Source organism: Periplaneta americana, chromosome 13, assembly GCF_040183065.1.
Source record: "Periplaneta americana isolate PAMFEO1 chromosome 13, P.americana_PAMFEO1_priV1, whole genome shotgun sequence".
NCBI lineage: Eukaryota > Metazoa > Arthropoda > Insecta > Blattodea > Blattidae > Periplaneta > Periplaneta americana.
In genome coordinates this window covers 68587991-68612650 of record NC_091129.1, presented here as the reverse complement: position 1 = coordinate 68612650, position 24660 = coordinate 68587991, and the positions used below count along the sequence as shown (strand labels likewise).

The window sequence follows — 24660 nt, the reverse complement described above, 5'->3', positions numbered from 1 at the left end:
TAACTGGAATAAAATTAGGCTGACGATTACAATGGTTTCTCAGGCCTGGAGGCGAATCTGCCAGATGTCGTAACATAGAACGCGATGATATTAAAAGAAGAAAGATGGAATTCGGTGTTCGTCAAGAGAAGAAAGTTAAAAAAAAAAATATATATTGTCAGTTGAAAGCTTCCATTTACCTTATGTATTTTATTGTTCTAAGTATCAATAATATAATTATATTATGTTATACACGTCTTATCGCTAAGAAGTCCCCAATTTGATAAGTAGGTACTTTTTCTTAGAAACCACCACTGTGGAGTAATGGTTAGCATGCTGACTGTGTAACGAGAGGGCCCGCGTTCAAATCTTGGTTGGGAAAAGTTACCTAGTTTTCTCTAACCCATCTAAGCGCTGGGCCCTGGATTCATTTCGCCGTCATTATCACCTTCATCTCATTCAGACGCTAGACAACCATAGGTGTTGATAAAGCGTCGTAAAATAATCAATTTAAGGAAAAGTAACTTGGTCTACAGTGAATTATTAGGTTAAATTTTATGCATAGAAATATAGATTATTTTAATAATGTCGAACACTGCTGTAAGAAACTTCTCTTCTTCGAACTCCAAATTCTGATTACTATAAGTTATTCCTTAAATACCTGAAGTATATCAAATAACTAAGGGGCGGATTTTAGCATGTTTGCATATTTTATTCCTTAGTTGCAAATAATATGCTACCATTGCATAAATTCATTTTCAAGTTATTTGTAAACAAAGGTCAAGATTTTATCGTGCATTTTATATATGTTACTGTAAATGTACGAAGATCGGTAAATCTTAGAATTTACCGGTATAACCTAACATTTATCGTTATATTGCGGTAACACCCCAAAATATCTTACTAGATGCATACATTTTAAACTTTTACCAAGAAATGTTGGTAAATCTCAGGATTTACCGATGCGAGCTGGTAAAAGCTAGATCGAAGAATCCAGAACGAAGAATCCCGCCTTCGTTGTGCAGATTGAGACATGTTTGCAGAGGTGAAACGATTCCGAGTGCTTGCCAAAGAAGGTCTTGAAATGCAAGCGAAGAAAATGAAAGCAGCTACTTGTAACAAAATTCCAAAATTTTTAGTCGGATAGAATGTGAGAATCAAAGTACCGGATGCAAAAATTGACGCAAAATCAATAATAGCAGTGATCATAAATATTTAGGATAAGTTTTATCAACCTGGTACCAAAGCTGGCAAACTGAATTCATTGTAGTCTAGGAACCAATTTATGTTGTGTAAAGAAAATTTTATCAGCATTGAATAATTAGGAAAAGAAGGAATTAATGTACGGGAAGTGGTTGGCCAATTATCTTTCGTTAGAGGACAAGGGTTAAAAAAGTGTAAATGTTTAAAAAGTGTTCAACAAAAAAGTGTTTCATAATGTTTGTTTTACTTTATTTGTGGACCTAGACTGTCTGAGGAGATGTAAAGACTTTGTTAATTTTTATATGAAATACTATAACAGTGCTTAAAATTATAATATTTTTCACTAATTTTAATATAGAATATTGTTTATTATACTCACATTATAATGTATGAATATTTAAGTAACTTAAATTAAAAATAAATACAAATTATTTCAGTCATTACTGAGGTGATTTTTATTTATGTTTTAAATAGATCCTAAAACAAGAATAAAAGATTAATTGGAAATAGATACATAGAAGTGCGAAGAACGGCTGATCTTAATAAAGATTCTTTTTACTCCATTAATACGATTTTACCACAGCTGATCGGTAAGTCCTGAGATTTACCAGCATCTCTTGGTAAAAGTTCAAAATGTATACATCTAATAAGATATTTCGGGGTTTTACCGCACTGTAATGGTAAATGTTAGGTTATACCGGTAAATTCTAAGATTTACAGTTTTTCGTACATTTACAGTAACATATGCATATTTAAGAGATTAATGCATATTTCAGCTTTTATTTTGTTATTTTTTTATCTATCTGGTGCTTAAACCAAGATTAAGAATACTAAAAATAGTAATAATGGAACACAGAAGAAACGCAGACATTGAAACACAGTACAGTAGTTACATTTTATTTATTGCAATCTGACAACATGCAGACAGTACACAGTAGACGGCGAATCATTGCCGATAATTTCGCGGCAATCAACAAAACACTCCATAATGAAATGCACTGCTGACTGTGCAGATGTATAATACAGAGATGTTATAAGGGTTGAAAGTTGAAATTGAAAGATAAGGCAATCAAAACAAGAAGCTGCTCGGCCTGCTTTATCGTCTACTTCGACCGTTCATAAGATTTTGACAGTTGTCACGAGAATGCTTTAATATGATCGACGCGGAAATTGCAGGAAGTGTTGATAGACTTCTTTGCGTATTTTCCCGCCTGTCAACAATAATATAGGTTCGATAATACAATTTTCTGTCTTCTACTTGCCAAAGTGACAAATCAGAATAATTCATTGTATTGTAGTGACAAGTCAGAGTAAATTCAATAGTGTGTAAAGTGAATTATACTTTACAACAGCCTAATCTCATGACGTTGTTGTTTCATATCGCAACATATCAGTACAACCAAATACAGAAAAATGCACTTTCCAAAGCTACTGGGAAGAAGATTTCTTTGCTTCCAACAGTAATTGCAACATCGAATCGAAAATCTCAATTTGCATTCGGCTTATGTAAAGCTTTTCTTGCTGCTGAAATCCCTTTGTGGAAAGTGCAAGGTTGTGGGTCTAGTGCAAGGTTTTTGTAATTGCCTTTTATTGCGTATTTTAGCTATTTATAATGCCTTTTTGCCTGCCTATTTTAGCTATTTATGATGCCTTTTTGCTTGCCTATTTTAATGATTTATAATGCCTAAACTTCCGGTCTCTGGTAATTACATATAGTTAATACATTTAGGTCTAACATATATATTTTTCTCTCTCTGATTATACAATAGTTTATCAGATGTAAATACACATTCTATGTGTCAGAGAATATATAATTTATCTTGGCAATTCATAACAGGACTGTCGTATGGAACTCATAATAAATAACATGAATAATGAGGACAAGTTAAACAACTACACTTGTAGAAAACATACTCCACAATTATTTTTAATTTTTGGAACCTGGAGCCGGGTTCGGAATGGAAAAGGTCTGTAATGGTATTGCATATTAAACTGTTATCTATGTCGTAGAATACATCTAGTAAAGTAATAGGTCGGAAGAACATATGAAATTATCAGTTCTATGATAGGAGTGAAACCTGGAAACTCTTATTTTTGTATTTTGGAGAATTTTAGTGGAATACCTCCTTTAGAAGCTAGTAACAAAGCTTTGGGGTTTAATATTAGAGGATTGGGAGTTTCAGCACATGGGGAAACTTGGAAATTCGATATTACGGTCAATACGCCCATCTTTGCGGCCAGCATCCCAAATCTTCTCCCTGAAACATACAAGCATTGCAGTTTAGAGCAGATTCAGGAAGAAGTTTCATGGGAAATTTGAGGAACATATAAATGTAGAATACAAAGAATCATATTGATGAAAACTTCCTATTATGCAATAATTCAGTGACAGGATATTGAACAACTTTCTGCAGTCGTGACTTATACTTTTCTTAGTAGCCAAGTGGTTAACATAGGGTAAAGGTTGGTAAAATTGTGATACGAGTAATATTGTGATAGTTCTTTTTGAGAATTTATTACAATTTTACTGAGCGAGAGAAGGACCGGTTTTGTGCAGCATCTTGTCCATGAACATTCCTTTAATACAGTAGTGTCAGAGTTGTAAGCTCCGAAACCGGTTGTGGTGCTAGAGACGTCCAGTCGGAGTGTGAACTTGCCTATGTCTGTGGAAGCACCGGAGCACGCAACGAGTTATAGTGGAGCGCTCCGCTCCGTTTAGGCTGTGTCTGGCAACGCTGCCTTAATACGTCGACGCAAAAAACCGATCTTCCTCTCGCTCAGTAAAATTGTAATATATTCTCAAAAAGAAGTATCACAATATTACCATCCTTTACTCTATTTGTCATTAGATAAAAAATTCAGAGATTGAAACCAGTCGATTACGAAGGATTTTTAAGAGTCAAAATTCACTTTTTCCATGTATCATAATGACATTCACTAGGTTGCCCGCATTTAGACAATCAAACTGGTTTTTGTACTACCTCTGTACATGGTAAATTTTGCTGAAATACTTTTGTTTTAAAGAACGCGGTTCTTTTACACTCCGTATATACAGAGTAGAAGTGAAATAACCTTGCACATTGAAAGGGACGATAGGGTACACGTAAATAAATATAAAATCTATATTACGTTTTGTGATTAAATGCACGGTTAATTAAAAATTAAGTTTGAAGTTTGAGTAGTCCGACATCGTCACTAATACTCTCAACTCGGATACAGATGTAAGAGGTGAACGAACTCCGTGAATCTCCATACGTGAGCTGCTTTTTGCCGAGACGTTGCCACTCGCTCGCTTCGTGCAATGTCTTGAATTTATGATTTTTTAAATTAAATTTATACGAAAACCGTATACGCTATTGAAATGTACCAGAGGAATAAATTATTCTTTATTAGATTTTCTATAGATATGGACAAAATCACGATCCTAATGGAAATAGTTACCGAATAAGGGATTGTTAAACATTTGAAAAAAAAAATTCTTTTCTGAAAAAAAATCTATGAACTTTCCACCAATATAATATTATGGTTTTTTGTTACATACAACATAAGATATACGCTCTGGAAATCTGCAAGGCTATTTCACTTCCACCCTGTATACGACTAGACTCTTCCAGATTTACTTCCCTTTCGAATAAAACTATGTTAACGATATTCAACGTCTTTATTCATCGCTCTCCTCGGGGTTTCAACCAGCAAAACTGGGATCTATTGGCTAGCATGGTAACCTATATATTATTATCGAGGACGACGATAATGGTGATTTTAATAATGAAGATGGACATGTTAATGAAGCCGGAGATAATTATTGTGGCAGACGAATACGAATACGATTATGTGTTTGTAGGCTTTCACTGTGAATATAATTTAAATAGACTTTTGCACATTTCACCGTGTCCTGGAACTTAATATGTAGTCCATTATGACATTCATTTACTATTACTCTTTAAACACTCAGAAATTTCTGTTTTATAGAATTCAAGATCCTTATGGTCTGCCAATATTATTGGTCTGATGTTTGTTGCAATAAAATATCATATACTTTTCAGCATTAGGGCAAATCTGACTTATCTAGAAGTGTCTCCTACATCGACATGTCAGGCTACTTCAAAACACTCAACAACAGTAATACTTTGTCAAATGGAGTTACCCGGATGATATGAGCATACGTACAATAATACAAATGTATGTAAGAGAGAACTATAAATAATTCATTCAGGATATACAGAGTGGAAGTGAAATAACCCTGCAGATTTTCCGAGCGAATAGCTCATGTTGTATGTAACTAAAAAGTGTAATACAGTATTGAAAGTTCATAGTTTTCTCAGAAAAGTTTTCTCCTAAATGTTTAACAGCTTCTTATTCGGCAACTGTTGCAAGTAGGATCGTGAATTATGTCCACATCGATAGAAAATCTAATAAAGAATCATTTATCCCTCTGGAATTTTAATAGCATGGAAGATTTTCGTGTAAATTTAATTTAAAACCACTAATTTGAAGTCACTGAATTATGCAACCAGATTACAACGTTGTAGCTAGAGACGGAGGAGCGAGGTAGTTCGCCACATAAGGAGACATATCTGAGTTCGTTGATCTCTTACATCTGTATTATAAGAAGAAAGAGGACTGCGGCGATGTTGCCAGACTGCTGAAACTTCCAACATAATTTTCCATTTAACCATTCGTTTAATCAAAAAACTAAATATCGGTTTTCTATTCATTTAAGTGTACTCTATCGCCTCTTTCAATCTGCAGAATTATTTCACTTCCCCCCTGTATAAAAAAAGAGCAAGGAATTATCGTTGTTCAGTAGTTCGGAAAAGACAGAAATAGATAACGAGGTCAACAGGGTAAGTGACAACTCTGGGCATACCTAATTGCCTTGATAGTGGTATGTGTATGTAGTTTCGAAATGTCGGAAATATGAAGCTCTAGAACACGTCCTGGGTAGCGTAGTCGGTATTGCGCTGCCTTCTGTGCTCGAGGTTGTGTATTTGATGCCGGGCCAGGTCAATGGCATTTAAGTATGCTTAAATGCGACAGTCTCATGTCAGTAGATTTACTGGCATGTAAATAACTCCTGAGGGACAAAATTCCGGCACATCGGTGACGTTGATATAACCTCGACAGCTGCGAGCGTCGTTAAATAAATCATAATTTAATTAAATTAATACGAAAGAGTACATTTTTATTAATATTGTTATGATTAAGATGAAGATTAATGTGACGATATTATTTGTAATTATGATGATGGTAATAGTAATGGTGTGATGGTGGTAAGATGAAAATGAAAAGAGAAAATTTTATCATCTATGTCATGAAGTCAAAATTACTTCGTACCAATGTTTGTCTCTTCTGAACTGCTAGAAGTCGCGACACACAAAGAATAATAGTAGTAACAGAAGCACAAAGTAATTTCGTTTCAGACGTCTTCCTTGCACTTACCTATGCAATATCTCGGCCCTTCTCCAAACGGAATATAGTATGCAGAGTTCCAAGATCTCTTGCCCTTTTCACTAAACCTCTCGGGATCATATTTATCCGGATCTGGGAAAACTTCTTCGTCCATATGAATACCAAGGAGTGAAATATATAGTGAAGTCCCCTTCTCAATAACTACATTAGTTCCGGGAATTTTGTAATCTTTGGTCGCAATTCGGTCCAAAAATGGAAGTGGAGGATATTTTCTCAAAGTCTCTGTTAGGAGGAAAGAACACAATTAACTGAGGATCATTTTTAATAACATTCGCAAAGTATGTCAGCTTTTGATATCTAACATGCTTGTTCAAAGTTTTTTAATCAGCATTAGAAAGAAATATCAGACATCATTTTATAAATTTGATCAGTATGACGCAATGCTGTTTGCAGAAGAGAATTCAGGTTCAGAAAAATAAATAATAATAATAATAATAATAATAATAATGTTGTTGTAATAATAATAAAATAAAAATTCTAATAATAATAACAACAACAACAATTTATTATTAAGTACTGTTGCAAGAAGAAGAAATATTTGTAGTTCAAGTACCTGAAGTTGAAACCCAAGGCATAAAATTGTTTCTAACCACAGAGATTTGATTTAAAGTTGAAAATCAGTAAAACTATAAACCATAATGTTGTACATTGAGATCTACTATCATTATATGACTTTGGATTCATCTGATCAATCTTTGAAATAATAATAATAATAATAATAATAATAATAATAATAATAATAAGATAATAATAATATCTTTGGGCCCTCCACTGAAACGATGGAGTGAGACCGTAACAGGCCACCAGGCTTAATACGTGGTGATTATTATTATTATTATTATTATTACTATTATTATTATTATTTTACTTAGTTATTTAACTATGCTGTATCAACTAAGAGTTTTTCTAGCGTCGATTGGTGAAGCGAGATGGTATTTTCGAGATGAGGACGAGGATTCACCATAGATTACCTGACATTTGCCTTACGGTTGGGCAAAACATTGGAAAAAACTCAACCAGACAATTAGCTCAAGTGGGAATCGAATTCGCGCCCGAGTGCAACTCCTGATGGTTAGGGAAGCGCCTTAGTCGACTGAGCTACGCTAGTGGCTGTTATTATCGTTATTATTATTATTATTATTATTATTATTGTTATATGAATTTTTAATAGTTCATGTAATTGTTATTATCCGTAGAGATAAAAAAAACCAGTTGAAACACAATATATAAATTATTGTTTCTAATAACAGATATTTTACTTGACATACAAAATCAATAGAATTGTACATTGAGTATTTGTATAACTTTCAATTAAATCGAGAAATTTGGAAAAATAGTAATAAGAATTTAACCATATTTTATTTTAATGTCAGTTTTAGTTAATGGAAATCTTTATTATGTTACATAAATGCCACAATAACAGAACAAGTGATTTTGAAAACTTGTGTACTGTATTAAGTAACATATTACTGTACATTGTAATTTCTTCATAACAACTTACAGAATGCCCAACCTTCATAATCAGGGATAAATAATTATTTTGAACAAACTGATACCTGAAACGACCATATGCAGATATTCCATACTCTTGATTGCCTCGTACGAGATCTGCCCATTTACTTTATCTAGTACTGTGAGAATCTCTCTTCTCAGTCTCTCTTGCAGCTGTGGCTGCATTGCAAGCTCATAGAGTGTGAATGAAGTTGTAGAAGCGTTGCTCTCATAACCAGCAGCGAAGAAGATTGCTGCCTGTGCCACCAGATTGTTGCCTTTGAACTCTGCAAGTAGATTTATATTCATGTCCATATAAACTTGATTGCATGCAATTCTCTCAAGATGTCCATAAAAGAGAGACAATAGCACAAGGTTGTCTTTGGAGGAGCAGAATCTGTATTCAGTGGTCGAGAAAATTAGATCAAACGGTTGTGAGTAGAAACTCGACTAAGGAACGGATTATTAAGGACAATGCAAGACGTGTTTGACTTAGGGAATAAAGAAAATGCTGATTAAAAATACGAGTTTTGATATATTGGGTATTAATAAAGTCTAACAATTATTAACAGCAGAAATACTGAAGCCCAGTAAGCAATTAAGTGAAATTAATCATGATTATTCAAATTCTTTAAAATATAAATTATGAGCATTTAACTCATTAATCAAACGTATGTTTCTATACGACTGTGAGTATAGAAAATAAGTTGAGAAAATAGAAAATGGCACAGAAGTGTAGCTTTTACGAAAAAACAGCCGGGAATAATATAATGAATGTACAAATATATGAGTAAATAAAGTATAAAACAAAGGGGAAAGATAAAGTCTAAATAATGAGAAAATAACTGAAATGATATACAGTAGTTGTGTAGGGAGGAAGGAACTGTCATTAGAAATTCTTAATTGGGTTTCACCTGGAAGAAGACGGAGACAAAAATCCAGATGGAATTGGCAAGAGAGCATAAAGATGCTATAGAAGCATCATAAAGGGATAGTATTTATGTAACGATTATAAGAAAAATTGAAATTGGAAACCGGAAGATGATATCCTCGTTATAAACAGAAAAAAAAACACTCACTCACTCACACACAGATATACACAGCGTGTACGGAAACAGTGGGCAGAGTAGATAAAATGATTAGGCCTATATCAACATAGGTCCGAAAATGCTTTGTTTCTGAGTAGGACTTGAAAATATGATCATAGTGCACTCTAGGTTGCTGGAATTATGATGCATTCTGTTCAAAATGTAGACCTTCTGCCTGAATACAGGTCGCAGCTCGTCTTCTCATTGAGATCCGAATATTTTTTTAGCCTCCACGCTTACCAGATTTCAACCCATTGGATTTATTTCTGTGGAGACACTTAAAGTCGTTGGTGTACTCTACTCCTCTGGCTTACGAAACTCTACGTTAGCGGATTCTGCAAGGCTGTCAGATAATAAAAGCTTATGTCAGAAATTTGGGAACATGTTCGGATCTCGATGAAGCGAAGAGTTGCGGCCAGTATTCAGGCAGGAGGTGGATATTTTGAACAATCTATCCAAAGAAGTGGTCGACCTGGTTGACGAGTTGGTATAGCGCTGGCCTTCTATGCCCAAGGTTGCGGGTTCGATCCCGGGCCAGGTCGATGGCATTTAAGTGTGCTTAAATGCGACAGGCTCATGTCAGTAGATTTACTGGCATGTAAAAGAACTCCTGAGGGACAAAATTGCGGCACATCCGGCGACGCTGATATAACCTCTGAGTTGCGAGCGTCGTTAAATAAAACATAACATTCATTCCAAAGAAATGTAAACGGAATGCATGAAAATAATTCGAACAAACAAATGTACTGAAATGCACTATGATTATGCTGACCAGATTTTTTATGATCCAGCAGGGAACATCGGCAATGTCAAGGAAAACCTCAAACGCTTACATAGTCATTCTCCGTTGAAATTTTGTAGAAAATACTTGTAATAGTAGATACAATAATATAACTTTGCACACTAAATTTGTAGAGTATCTTAACTTTCTGAACTAAATGCATAGACACACGTTACTCTTATACATAATTATAGCCTCTAAAAATTCAATTTCAGTACTGGCGCACGCATGGAAGCCTTTCACATAATATTGTACACACTGAACTCTAACACACACATTTTACAAGTACTTGTCTGAAGAATGTATCTTTTTAAGATACGAAACTTGCGTCACTGAAAGCGTCACGAAAGCAGAATACAATGTACTATCATTAATACTTTTAATTATATTCACAGCGACAAAAAAATAGGAGGCATTACTTATCAGCTCTCTCTCGTACCATGTGACTTCGATGCACATTTTTACTTACCAAAATCTATTTTCTCATCCGAAATTCCATTCATTTCTTGAATTTTCTCCAATTCTTCTTCAATTTTTTCATCATCCACTCTTCCTTTATTTTTCAACTGAATGAGTAAGTCCATGAAATCTTCTCTCACGATTTCCTGCTTCTCTCTCTGAGTCATAGTGTCCGTGAAAACCTGCCTTAGGAACTCAGTAGTTTGCCTCTGAAAAAACTTTACATTCATTAGTTGTACAACCATCGGAAGCATAAACAGAGACATGAACTCGAAGCTTCTGTAGGTAGAAAAGTGGAAGATCTTGCTACTGAACTCCTGAAACTCGGCTTTAGGATTCACAAGGCAGTTGCTCTCTATACCAAATGCGCAGGTGGATATCACATCGGTAGCGTATTTTGCTATTGTCTGCTTCACTTCAATTGGCTTGTCCAAGATGGCTACGTTTTTGAGATAATCTGTTAATTGTGAGGCACAAGTCGATATGAAGGGCAACATTCGTTTCATGCGGAATGTTGTGAAGGTTGGAGTTAATTTAAACCTTAGATATCTCCATGGTGCTCCTCTCAATAGGAAAAGATTGTTTGACAATGGGTCTGTCTTTGAATTTGAATGGACATGGCGATCGAAGAAATAGGTAAAATCTTTTACCAGGATTTGTCTTATTAATTCCGTATCTCTGATGAGGATGGCAGGCCTGAAAAATATAGAGATAAAAAAAACAATTTTTTACATCTCTGGTAATGATTATAATCTCAAAATGTAGACATATAAAACACTTTTTTATATATCTCTGGCAATGATTATATATCTTAAAATATGGAAATATAAAACACTTTTTTATATCTCTGGCGATGATTATACGTCTTAGAAATGCAGAAATATTTAACAAATTGTTGAAATGAAGATAACTGCTATGATTATCAGTTTATGTCTAGTAGTCTTTCACAAAGCTTTGGACATTTAACTGACATATTGAATATACTGAAGGGAATGAATTTTTATTGAAACAAATCTTACAGACAGATTTAACTAAAATACTAAACGGTAATTAATGTAAGTTATCTACTAAAATTTGTCCCTGAACATAGCTACAAAATATGATACGAAAATGCCAATATGGGAAACAAAATCCAAATTAATAATAAGAGATCTTGTAAGAATTAAAGTATGAATTCAAGGCATTTTAAGTACGTACAGTATATAGTAAATAATCGAATATCTAGATATCTAGAAATACAATAAAGAAATAGAAACGTATGAAAAGAAAATAGCCTACATATGTAATACTATACAATTCTGTTGTAAGACTTTTACAGTTTTATTGTGAGTGGAGACAAAAAAAAAACAAGGATTAAAAAGAATAACAAAAACATTATAAAAATGACTAGAGCATTAGATTCACAGCTCTACTTTGAAAAATTTCTAATTTAAGCAATAAATAACTGGATAGGTTAAGTAATTGACGATTGAAATTGATTAAACTTAACATTCACGTGATTAATTAACTACTTGGTATATGGAGTGAGAACCTGGGGCTGAAATGAGAAAGAATTTTAGTCTAGTCTAAATTCTGCCTTTTGTTCGGAAGGTTCACGGTTCAATCCCAGGAGAAAGTTATGCTGACCTGTGTTTTCTGTGGTTTCTCAAGTCTCTCCTGGCGAATGCTGGGATAGTATCAATTACAAGAGCTACAACCAGATTCCTTTCAAATCCTACGATCCTTAATAATATGTAATCATCTAATCTTCTGCGACAGGCTGATTAAGTGTCGCAGAAGTTGTGCCGTGCATTTCAACCACTATGTTCTGTTACGTTTGTAGAGCGTGATAAGAACCGAAGTTTGCTTTGAAGAAGCGGATCTGTCCAGCTCGCTCGAAGTTATCCCATCAAGTTCACTGGCCTCTCCTACCCTTCCCTTTCATTCCTTCATGCTGTTAGTTTCGTAAGGATTTTATTTGGAAGAAACCTTGTGAAGCATTATTTAGATGTAAGGACAGTAACTTTTATTACAATAATATGATTAGACATATACATAAATATACGTACATACAATACAAATTAATCACATTACGTTTTATAAATACATAACAGTTGTTACTATACCAATTACCGACAGAAAGTACCTATTTTTTTTAGTTGGTTATTTAACGACGCTGTATCAACTACGAGATTATTTAGCGTCGATGAGATTGGTGATAGTGAGATGGTATTTGGCGAGATGAGGCCGAGGATTCGCCATAGATTACCTGGCATTTACCTTAAGGTTGGGGAAAACCTCGGAAAAAACCCAACCAGGTAATCAGCTCAAGCGGGGATCGAACCCGCGCCCGAGCGCAACTTCAGACCGGCAGGCAAGCGCCTTAACCGACTGAGCCACGCCGGTGGCTTCAGAAAGTACCTATAATTACATTCTTCGCATAATATTTAAATAAATCACAGTTGCTCTGTAACAACAGTATACGGATGATGAAAGTATTAACGTCGTGAATTACAGGCACTATGTTCCGTTGACGCTTGTCGAGTCTGGTTAAATTCGATATTCGCCGATGTTCGCTCTGCAGAATGAAATCTGTAGTGTTTGTTCCACCTTGTTATAAAACATTCACTGTCCTTCACTCCTACCCCTTCATTTTATAACTGCTTATGTATTATTACGATGTACAGAAGTACATATGATATTTCCGTGCAGAACCCAAGAGGTGGAACATAAACTGAGAGAATTCAATCCGGTATCGGGATGGGAATCCGGTGTGGCTTAGTGGATAGAGCGTCAGCGAGTAGAGCTGAAAACCCGGGTTCGAATCCCGGTGCCGGAGAGAATTTTTCTTCATTCCACTCATCCTTCATCATTAACTGCTTAAGGATTTTACCAGAGATCTTGCGATAATTCTTTCATATGAAATAAGACGAAATTTGTAATGTCTTGGTTGCCGCTTTCATGTTCCAACATTGCAGGACTATTTTAAACCGCTTAAGGATTTGAGCACACTTTTGTGATACGTTTTTCATATGGAATATATGGTATATGGTATATTTCTCAATATACTCGGTCCTGCTGGCCCTTCACATTTCTGTATTCGGGCCAGCATTTCCTTACTTACACTATTTACAATTTTAACAAAGCCGTGATGTGACCCTTGAAGCCTGTTCATGTTCCTTTCACTTTCACTTAATATTAATTTCTTGTCCTATTCCTACATTCAACTCCATTCCCCTTTTCTCGTAACTAACTAAATACTGTCGTCTTGTAAATAACATAATACATTTAACCTTACGTATTTAATATAGAACCCTAACCCTCGTTGACTATTTCCCTAAAAATTCACCCTATTATTAAACACACTGACTAAACACTTCTTATACTACACATTCGCGCTCGCAGCCTAGCACATTTGTTACACTTTATTTATAACCCTATTTGAACAAAACTATTATTCAATAACCCTGAAAAAAAATGTCGCAGTTCAATTTGAATTATCCATTACATAACTTACACCAGCTATTATTTGAACCCACTAATACACCACTTTCTGAGATTATAAACAGTTTTTTCTTCTCTATTGTCCCCACGTTTCGCACTCCTAGTACGATTTTCACTCTCAATATTTCCCCTTCTATTCCCCGCACTTATTTCATTTCCTCGATCACTACTCTCTTCTTTCGATGGTTCAGCATTCTTCTCTCCCCCCTTCTGCCTTCTAACTCCAAGGTCTCCAACTCTGTTGCTATTTGATGCTTTGCTAGTTTTGCCGACTTGGCCTTGGGGTGACGTCATTCCTGCTCGTCTACTTGATGATGCAGCCACTGCCTTCGAGTTCATCGCCTGAATGGAACCTGATGATAATGCTAATTTTCTCCGACATCCTTCTATCGCAATCTCCTGTGTCGCTGCCCTCTTGCTTTCCGCAACTTTACCTTTTCTATTCATTCCGCTATTATTTACAATTTCTCTTACTTTCTCCTTTATCTCTAATCTTTTTCTTTCATCAATGTTCTCATCATTTGACGGTGCATTTAAGTTTTCTAAACAAAATTCGACATCGAATAACTCTCCATTAATTTTCAATTTATCCTTAATTAATTTAGCGTAATGTCCATTTTGTCTGGCTGCTTTCATAAATGGCACTAAGATACTCCTTCTACACCTCATCTCGTATTCAAAATCTTCATCTATACTAATGCTCGAGTCTTTCAATGATTTCTTACTATACATGATCTTCTCTTTAATCATCCTGTTTGCCAGTTTGACCAAGATGGGCCTATTTTCCCCATGACCCATTCTATACACTTCTTTCACTCATGTCAATACCTAACCACTCCCAACACACGTTCACTATCACTTCATACGTGTCCCAAGACTGTTCTTGGACTTGCTCTTCAACACCAAAGAAGATCAGATTGTTCCTTCTTTTCTCTTCTTCTAAATATTTTACCTTCTTTTTTAATAGAATATTTTCCTTTTGAAGATCTTCCAGTTTGCTGTTAATTCTATAGATGGTCGCCTTTAGACTTAAGGTATCCATACTCCACAGATCCTTCACCTCACTTGTTATTCACTATAAAACGGCTTCTCATATGGAATAAGACAAACTCTGTAATGTCTTTGTTTCCTATCTCAAGTTTGTACTAGTCGGTACAATGAACATGTGCGATTTTTTTTTCAAATATAGTTTGTTTGATTTATTCGTACGCATATTTTTGTGAATGTTTAGTCGTAGTAATAACAAGAAAAAATATCTACACTCATTACTATGTGTAACTTCGCCAGATAAGTGCCTGAAATCCTTGTGTAGCTATACATAAAGGCACAGGAGATGAGGAACTAAGGAGAAAGGCACGAAATGTTTAAGGAAGGGGAAAGATAAAACAAACGCAAAGGTAGCTTCGGTTCTACAGTGACTCGGAAACATGAACCGAACATAAGACCACTCACCGGTTTTCAACGGGCTCGGCTATTTTCGTTTACATGTTTCGCTTCTACATATTTTTGGATTGTTAAAGAGTAGGGCGAAGTTTGTAGTATCTTGATATTCCCTCTCATGTTCGAACATTGCACGATACTAGATATATCGCAACTAGCTGATAGTGCTCCTCTCTATTGAAAAGAAAGAGCATTAGGATAACTGTCATAAAGGGATAGCATAAATTGATTCTGTTGCACTGAATATATTATCTTAAACTCCGAGCCCAGATTTACTGAGAAAAGATCAAACAATTATTGCATCGATGTTTTTTGCAAAACATTCTATATTATTTATTCGTTTATTTATTTTTATTTATTTATTTATTTACTTACTTACTGATTTACTTATTTATTTACTTTTATTTATTTTTATGTATTTATTTACTTATTTATTTACTTTTATTTATTTTTATGTATTTATTTACTTATTTATTTACTTATTTATATTTATTTATTTATTTATTCATTCATTCAATCATTCATTCATTAATTTGTTTATTTATTTATTTATTTATTTGCTGAACAACAGCCATTGGCCAATAAAAGTCCACCACACTAATACAATTTAATACAATAAAATGAACAATTACTGTACAAATTGAATCATTGAGATAACAAAATGAAGAACATAGATTAGGGTAAACATTGGTAATTTCGTGATAATTTCATGAAAACTAATTTAAAATGCAAATGTGTAAATATATCCTTATTCCGATTTTTTCATTTAAAAGACGATAACTTGCTGTACAAATCTGGAGACATAAAAGAATGGATACGTTCTTGAATATGTGCCAAAAACCACGTTTACAACTTAAACTGAAAGGTTGGTTATTTCGTGATAACCTTGGTAATTTCGTGATATTGCATTGATAATTTCGTGAGAGGTAGAAGAATTGTGGAAAAATTCATTAAAGTCAAATGAAATTCTCATTTATTGTTACAAGACTTCAAACATAGTAATTCCGTCTAATATTCATAGCAAGAAAACATAGAAATACATATCAACACATAATAAGAACGAAATCAAAGTAAAAATTGATATTGAAAAGGGATCTTCTTTGCCCTGAAAGGGTAAACACTTTTATTACGGACTTTACTATAGCCTGTATTACTAGGGTAACTCCAAAAGTAATGCATAACGTTTGTTTAAAACTTATATTTTTATCCTACAGCTTTGCTATTTTCACAGAATGTAGATGCATCCTTAAGAAACAAAATGTCACTTTTCCACATAATCCCTGTTCCTTTCAACTGCCTTACATAACCTAGGAACGAGGGCCTGTAGACCAGCACGGTAAAAGTCTGGACCAACACGTCTGAGCCACTCTTTAGCAGCGTGCACAAGGAAATCATCTTCTAACCTCGTTCCGCGAAGGGATCCTTCAGTTTACCAAAGAGATGGTAATCGCACGGTGCCAGTTCAGGACTGTAAGGCGGATGTTTCAGTGTTGTCTATCCGAATTTTCTGATCTGGTCTGTGGTCTTGTGACTGACATATGGCTGTGCATTGTCGTGCAATAACAGAACATCCTGCTTCTCCCGATGTCGTCGACCACGACTCAGTCGAACTTGAAGTTTCTTGAGAGTTGCAACATAAGGGAGAGTCGGGTAGTATTGGACATCGGGTAGTATCGGACAGTGCGTTTCTTTCATGTACCACCATATGGTAGTACCTGAATGACATGGTTACGTTTCTCTATGCGACATCACAGAAACGTAACCATGTCAATCAGGTACTATCATCGTGAGATAGTTGAAAGAAACTCGCTGTTCGATACTACCTGACTCTCCCCTACCCGTTAGAATTAATGGTGGTTCCGTGTGGCATGATGTCCACAAGCAAGAGTCCTTCTGAATCGAAAAACACAGTAGCCAAAACGTTTCCTGCCGAAGGTGTACTTTTGAATTTATATTTCTTTGGTGAATTTGCATGATGCCACTCCATTGTCTGTCTCTGTCTCCGGTCCAAAATGGTGGAGCCATGTTCCATCTTCTGTTACAATTCTTGCAAGTCATCTAGCACTTATCATTGACACTTAGCATGATAACAAATCAAACAGAAGCTACACTGAACCCATTGCGTCTCCGTTTTCTTTTTTGTTATCATATCTTGTCTTCAGATTTCTAAAATTCCTATTGTAATACATTTTATACTATTTTAAACATTGTAACACTTAATGCTCAACAAAATTTCTCCTCAAACAGCTAAGATTTCTATCAGTAAAGCTAAGCCTATATGGCGACTGCAGATGTATCTAAAATTCCAAAAATATTTCCTAAAATTTCATGAAGATACAATAAATCTTTGTACCAAATATCATATGCTTACCTTTAGTAATAAGCCTGTAATGTAATTACAAACATCCACAAAATTTGTATGCCTGAGAAGTCGACGCAAACTTGCTCTCTCCAAACATAAAAGCTCACTGAAGCAACTACTATAGTCACACAAAGCTTAGCTGTAGGTTTCTGGAAACTGGACAACATATACAATCCCTTGGCGGAAATTTGGATCTCGTAACACCATTGGTTAGTCCACAAAAGAGCAAAGAAAAAGTATCACGAAATAACCACTGCCACGAAATTACCAATGTTTACCCTACAATGATTAATTTATAAGAATATTAATACTATAATAATAATAATAATAATAATAATAATAATAATAAACTTAAAATAATAAACTTATAATAATAATAATAATAATAATAATAATAATAATAATAATAGTATATATCATAACTACATCAAAATATGATGTATTAGAGTTTATTTAACGAAGTTTAATTTGTTATGTTTGTAGTTCTCGGGTTCAGTTCTGAGTGAAAGGAGATTATTTATGTTATCGGGTGACACTAATACCTGTGCAAAATTACTGTTTAATCTTGTTCGGAGCTAAAGAGTGGCAGAGTATGTCTCTGATCTTAATATATATCAGGTTCGTAATCCAGAAATAAAAGCTAACTCAATTTTCCTTCTGTAATGGCGTGTTCACTGGCACTTCATTTTTAAACTTTTTTTTTATTTTCTCTCGTCAGAGATGAGGTTCTTATTTTTAATGCTGGAATAGACTACACGCTTTTAATCAGATATACTATTTTAATTAGGGACTATGAAATGCCATAGAAAGAATAAAAAGCAGAAACAAGATTTGTAAGTTTACATTTTATAAATTGTAAAAAAATATAGCCTATATATTTATTCTTCCAATGTGAAAATAATTCAGAGAATTTCTAGACATGAATCTGTTTATATCATACAACAACAGACTATATAGGACGGTAAGTAATTTCGAATTTGGTTAAATGTCTGTAAGTTTAAACCTATGACCTGTATATTGAAGTCCATCGCTGTGGGCTAATGGTTAACATATTTGATTATGAAACGAGCGGGCCCGGGTTCAAATCCTGGGTTGACAGCAAATGTTGGGTGACTTTAAACGCTAGACCCCGGACTCATTTCGCTGGCAGTATTACTTTCATTTCACTCAGATACTAGATAATTATCACAGTTGATAAAGAGTCTTTTAAAAACCCAGTTAAAATGCTGTATTGAAATCCACTTCAAAACTCGAGTTTCAACGTTTAGAGGAGAAAATTGTCATAAATTCGAATACCTTATGAAGTTATATTATGTGGGATAATTTCTATTCCTGTATTGTGTCGATTTTGCAAGATAAAGGCCTAATTATTTTATTAGAGATAACAGAATCAATGTCCGGCCTATGATATTAAATACAGAGATTTTAACTTTCCAAAAGTTGAAGTAAATACTTTCCAGTAACAGCTATCCCGCGAGTTATTTTCATAGCATAAATTAAATGGTATGTAAACATTTATTCTATGCACAAAGTGCACGGTGGTTAGCTGGCAATCGTTTCAGTTGTTTATAACCGCTTACTGACCGGAAACCAATTCGCTACCATCAACCTGAATAATCGGTTGGTGCGGTTAATGATCCACTCTCAACTACCGTTTCACTTGTGCATGTTCTATAATTATCAGTCTTCTAATGTGGAATCACATTTTCTTCATCTCACTATACTAACGACTCTCAAACCTTTTCTTTCCACAAATTCCTCTTCAATTTTATAAAAAGATGAGGCTTCTTGAACAGTTTTTAACGGAGGAATAATAAATTCGCTTGTTTACGAGAAAACGTATTATTGTTCTATTGCTAAATATTAATAATAAAATTAGATCTAATAATAAGCTAAGTATTATTTATAAGATTTAACCATTTTTATTCTTATAGGATATATCACTTTCAACGACAAATGTTAAACAAAATATTTAATATAAAAATTATCACTGAAAAGATTTAACATGAAGAGGTATTTATGTTAGTGTGATTCATGACGTTTTATTTACCTTCAGCGATATTTTGTCTTCATGGCCGCTACAGCTGAAAACACATTTTCTCACAAATAGGCCTATGCACATACTCGCGAACTGTGTAAAGACTTTTACTGTCTTGCCGTTTAAAGTGGGATAATTCTCTCGTACATTTATTTAATAATCGGGTAAAATGTTTTCCTTAACTTAAATTTTTAAAGCAGAGTAACTGGTTAAGTCATTAAGCTTTCATATATAATTAATAATAAAATGCTACTTCAGAGGGATTTATGAATTCATCAAAGTTCTGTTTTTTTGTTATTTTACAACGTTGTATCAACTGCTAAATTACTTAGCATCGTGATAGCGGAATGGCATTGGCCATTGACCGAAGAGTTGTCACAGATTACCTTACAGTTGGTAAAATCTCGGAAACCTCAACCAATTTATGAGGCCAAGCTGAAATCGAAACACACACCCGAAAGAATCTTCGGATCAGAGGCAAACACGCATGACTCCTAAACTACGTCTGTGGCTTCAAGATCCTAAAATCGTCACGAAAATAGTTACGAAAATGAAATTTTATAATGTTTAAGTTGTCGGTGTTGCAGCTATTCAACAGCGAGGAAAACTATATTTAACTCTCAAGAAAGAATAATTAACTCTGTACATGAAGAAATAGGCTAATTCTTTAATAAAAAAATCATTCCATAGAAGCTTAGGTATGATAGTCTGATTCTCTTGAACTTGAAGTGATAAGATGAAAATGTTCAATTTCTCAAACATATGTAGGCCTAAGATGTGCCAGTTTGAAAAAAAATCTTCGTTATTGCATCAGTCTGCCATTGTATAATAATTGTTTTAATTGAAAAGTAGGGAACTTCATGTCTGAACTCAGACATCTTCTCTGCTGACCTTTTCTTTTTATTGTTAACGTAAGCGCCATAAATGTTATTTTAAGTGATCATGCTTCATTTAATTTAAGATGCTTCTTGTTATTATTATTATTATTATTATTATTATTATTATTAATCATTATTATTAATTATTGTTTTTATTAGTTGTGTTTATTATTAATTGTCATTATTGAGTGTAATTACTAATTAGTTACCACTGCCACCGGAAATATACCCGTTTGACGTTTTAATAAATACACACACACATACAACACATTCACTTAATTTTCCTTCAACTACTGCCAAGCAATGAACCTACATGCATAAAATTAAGTCCCTTTATTCATAATTTTCACTGCTAACCCAACATTATCCAAACTTTCCTATTTCTGCCTTCCTCTATGTCTTCGCATATGATCTAAGTTATTTAGGTTAATGTCGTCCATCATCTGATAACTTCTGTCTCGAACTCTTGTCCCGTTCACCATTCCTTTCAGTACATCCTTCAGTAGACAGTTTCTTCTCAGCCAGTGACCAACCAATACTCTTTTCTTTTTCTGATCAGTTTCAGCATCCGTATTCTGTCTGTCTACTTCACATGCTTCATTTTTATCCATATCTACATTTCAAATGCATCTATTCGCTTTTCTTCACTTCGTCGTAATGTCTATGTTTCTGCCCCATATAATGTCACACTCCACAGAAAGCACTTCACTAGTCTCTTCCTCAGCTAATTTTCAAGAGGCCCGCAGTAGATTAAGTTCCTTACTATAAGTCGTACGTTATTTTTCAAACCCATTATTAATGGAACAAATTAAAATAAATATTTTTAAGGTTATAACAAGTTTATCTTGAGTCCCCTGCGAACCTTTGTGGTGTCTTCAGGAGGACGAGCCCCGGAAATCAACAAATTAAAAGAAATGGTGTGTAATGAAGCGCTGTGGTGCTGCAAAATTTGATTTAACACAGATAAAGTTTTTTTGTACCCATCTTTACTAAGAAGATAGTTTTCGGCATGTAATCTGTGTAAAATAATTTATTCTACGTTTATGACTAAGTTTGAACATTAGAATATACGAGTCAATTCAACCAAATGTAATAGTTTTTCTTCCTTCTTCGTTTTATAATTTTCGGACCTTCCTGAATGTATGGAGAGCATCATGCAGGACTAACGCTGACACATTACAGGAGAATCGAAGCTTGTACGTTACCATTAATGCATTACAGAAGACTGGAATATACTGTATGCCATTGTAAAGTAACTGACATAGTAGAACTTAATTTAATGTCTACACAAATTCATTAATCAAGATAAAATAACAGCTCGAAATGTGTGAAAACTGCTTAATTCCTTCTTTAAACAAATAGGCCTATTTAGATTGGAAATATGTAACAATTAAGTTTCGGTAAACTAACAGGAGTTTGTTAGCCACTTGACGTTTTTATAATGCATGTTTTTTTATCTCCAATCAATAATTGGTTTGATATAATGTTATTATGAATGTGATAGAAACTTCACTGGCGTATTAAGATTTCGGACAAAATTTTAATCTGGACGATGGACCTTGTACTAACCCAAAAACAAAATTTGACCTACCTGAATTTACCAAGTTCCAGTTATAATATACTGCTCATGCTGAGTGCTCACTGAGGCCAACATTTTGTTTCTGGGTCTATAATGCTTTCCTATAGTGTATGAATTGAGAAATCTGAAGGAACTGATTCAATTCGTGATAAAATGAAATCGGTAAGGCCAAGAATTAGTGATATTCAGGTTGCAGAGGTTCTTCGTGAAGGCCAAGACCTAGTTAGAGCAAAATCCGTTATCAGTGTGCGGCGCTTATTTGCTTAGCATACGCTTGCAACTGCCATACAACACTGTTGGCAAATTTTACGTAAACTTCTGAAAATGCATCGTTATAACTACAAAATAAATTACGTTTCAATTGAAGAATTTTTTTTTTCATAATATTATAGCAGAAGGATAGTTCTACACATACCAGTTTTCACTATTGTACAAGATACAGTAATGGAGGGAAAATTTTTTGAATAGTTCCAAACCTTTTAGAGTACTGCTTTAAGCTGTACCTAACCCCTTGAGTTACGTTACATTAGATATATCGTGAAATAAAATTTTATAGATCATTTAAGGCTGTGATGTAATAGTAATTAATAGAAATCAGCAGAATAATAACTGAAATCTTCTTCATATATTCACGACTCTTTTTTCACATTCCTACAATAGAATAATATAATAGAACCTGTAACTATTTTATAAAATTGTGTATATCTGTAAAAAAAAGTATTATTAAAGATTTCTCACCGCGTGAGACAAATAGAGCTCTCCATCTATAGGAGGAGACCTTTGCCCTCAACAGGACATTTTTAGGCTAATCATTTCATTTTCCTTTGCAGAACTTACCTGTCTAAGATATAAAAACCGAAGAAACGATTTCCAGATCCCTCCCTATATAACCTTTGTAAGAACGTCCCCACACATTCTTTTTGAAACAGACATCTCGCGAAATTGCCAAAAGGAATGGATGATTCTGCGCAGGGAACACCGCGTCTTTTCCAGTAGTTGTACTGGCGTTGAAAGTAGAGATAGATCAGCAACAAAAGCAGCCCTGTTACTAGGGCAACGACATCCAATACCAGCGACTCGCTGAATAAATTCATCTCCGTTTATAACCTGCAACAACAAGCAATCACTGTAATATTACAATAATTTTAATCGGTATATAAATTACCGTAGTTGTGTTGGGTGGTCAAATGATCAGCATGCTTGCCATTACACAGAAAGCTTATCTCCTCGCCTCGTTTCTTCATAAGCGGTGCCTTGTTGATATCACTTGTGAGGTTCTGACCTCTCTTCCGACAGTTTACTAAACAACAACATAACAATACAAGATCCTATCCCGCTACTTGACAAAATAAAGAAATGGAGATTTTCTATAGACGCTTATTGTCCACCCACAGAGAAGTCATGATTTTTTTCCAGGTGGCCTGGGTTCGAATCCCGGTCGGGGCAAGTTGCCTGGTTGAGGTTTTTTCCGGAGTTTTCCCTCAACCCAATATGAGCAAATGCTGGGTAACTTTCGGTACTGGACCCCGGACTCATTTCAACGGCAATATCACCTTCATTTCATTCAGACGCTAAATAACCTAGATGTTGATACAGCGTCGTAAAATAACCCAATAAAAAAACACAATGTTTTCTTCAAGGACAGTTACCACAACTCTAGGGGTGCTACCGCATTCCTAAGTTTTCTTACACCCCCAAAAGTTTAAATAAATAAAACATCATTAATTAAAATTAAGGCTATTATGTATTTATTTCACTTATGTGATTGTAAAAAGAACATCTAAACATTAACAAATCCATAATAATACTTTTATCTATAATATCTATGTTCATATTATGATGATTGCAGTTCAAATCTGTACATTTTAAAAGTAAGTGAATTATGGCGAAGCACGGGGTTAGAACGTAGTAAGAGAAAAAGTAATGCTCACGCTGGAAACACGAAGAAGCTACAAGGAGGGGGTGGAAGTTGTTTTTTTCCCTATCAGGTTAATCGAGATAGACTTTAGGTCTGAGATATGACGTTTGTGAATTGAATGCGGACTGGATGGCCTCTGTCCTGAGCTCTGACAGGATCAGCTCCAATTCCCAGACTATAACCTGATAAACCTAGGGCCCGGAGCTACAAGTCCTTAGAACCTATCAGCATCAGATAGCAGTACTTCCCTCAAGAGTTTACATCAGTTATTTTTAATAGGTGAATTGAGAGGCAGGTGAAAAGTATTACCAGATTAAAAGTACCCCAAGGAAAAATCTCCTTGCAGCATCTGTTTGCTGTACTTCAGATTGCATCACGAGTAAGTCGGTGATCGAATCCTGGCCGCTTAAGGCACAGACGCGATCATTAAGGATGTTAAGATCTGGTTCACTCAGACCGATAGATGCTTTCATAAGAAAGAATACAGTC

General features: G+C 34.6%; 1 protein-coding gene across 2 annotated transcripts in view; it reads right to left on the bottom strand.

Annotated features, from left to right (window-relative positions):
- Positions 1-2063: 2063 nt before the first annotated feature.
- The window catches only part of LOC138712018 (cytochrome P450 6k1-like), a 64115-nt gene continuing 41518 nt past the window's right edge, over positions 2064-24660 (bottom strand). For both annotated transcript variants that reach the window (XM_069843402.1, XM_069843403.1), the window contains exons 2-6: positions 23091-23360; positions 10484-11169; positions 8211-8432; positions 6625-6876; positions 2064-3440 (exon numbers count right to left, since the gene is read on the bottom strand). In XM_069843402.1, coding sequence (XP_069699503.1) covers positions 3271-3440; positions 6625-6876; positions 8211-8432; positions 10484-11169; positions 23091-23347 — 1587 coding nt within the window. In that variant the 5' untranslated portion in view covers positions 23348-23360 and the 3' untranslated portion in view covers positions 2064-3270. The remainder of the gene's footprint in view (positions 3441-6624; positions 6877-8210; positions 8433-10483; positions 11170-23090; positions 23361-24660) is intronic.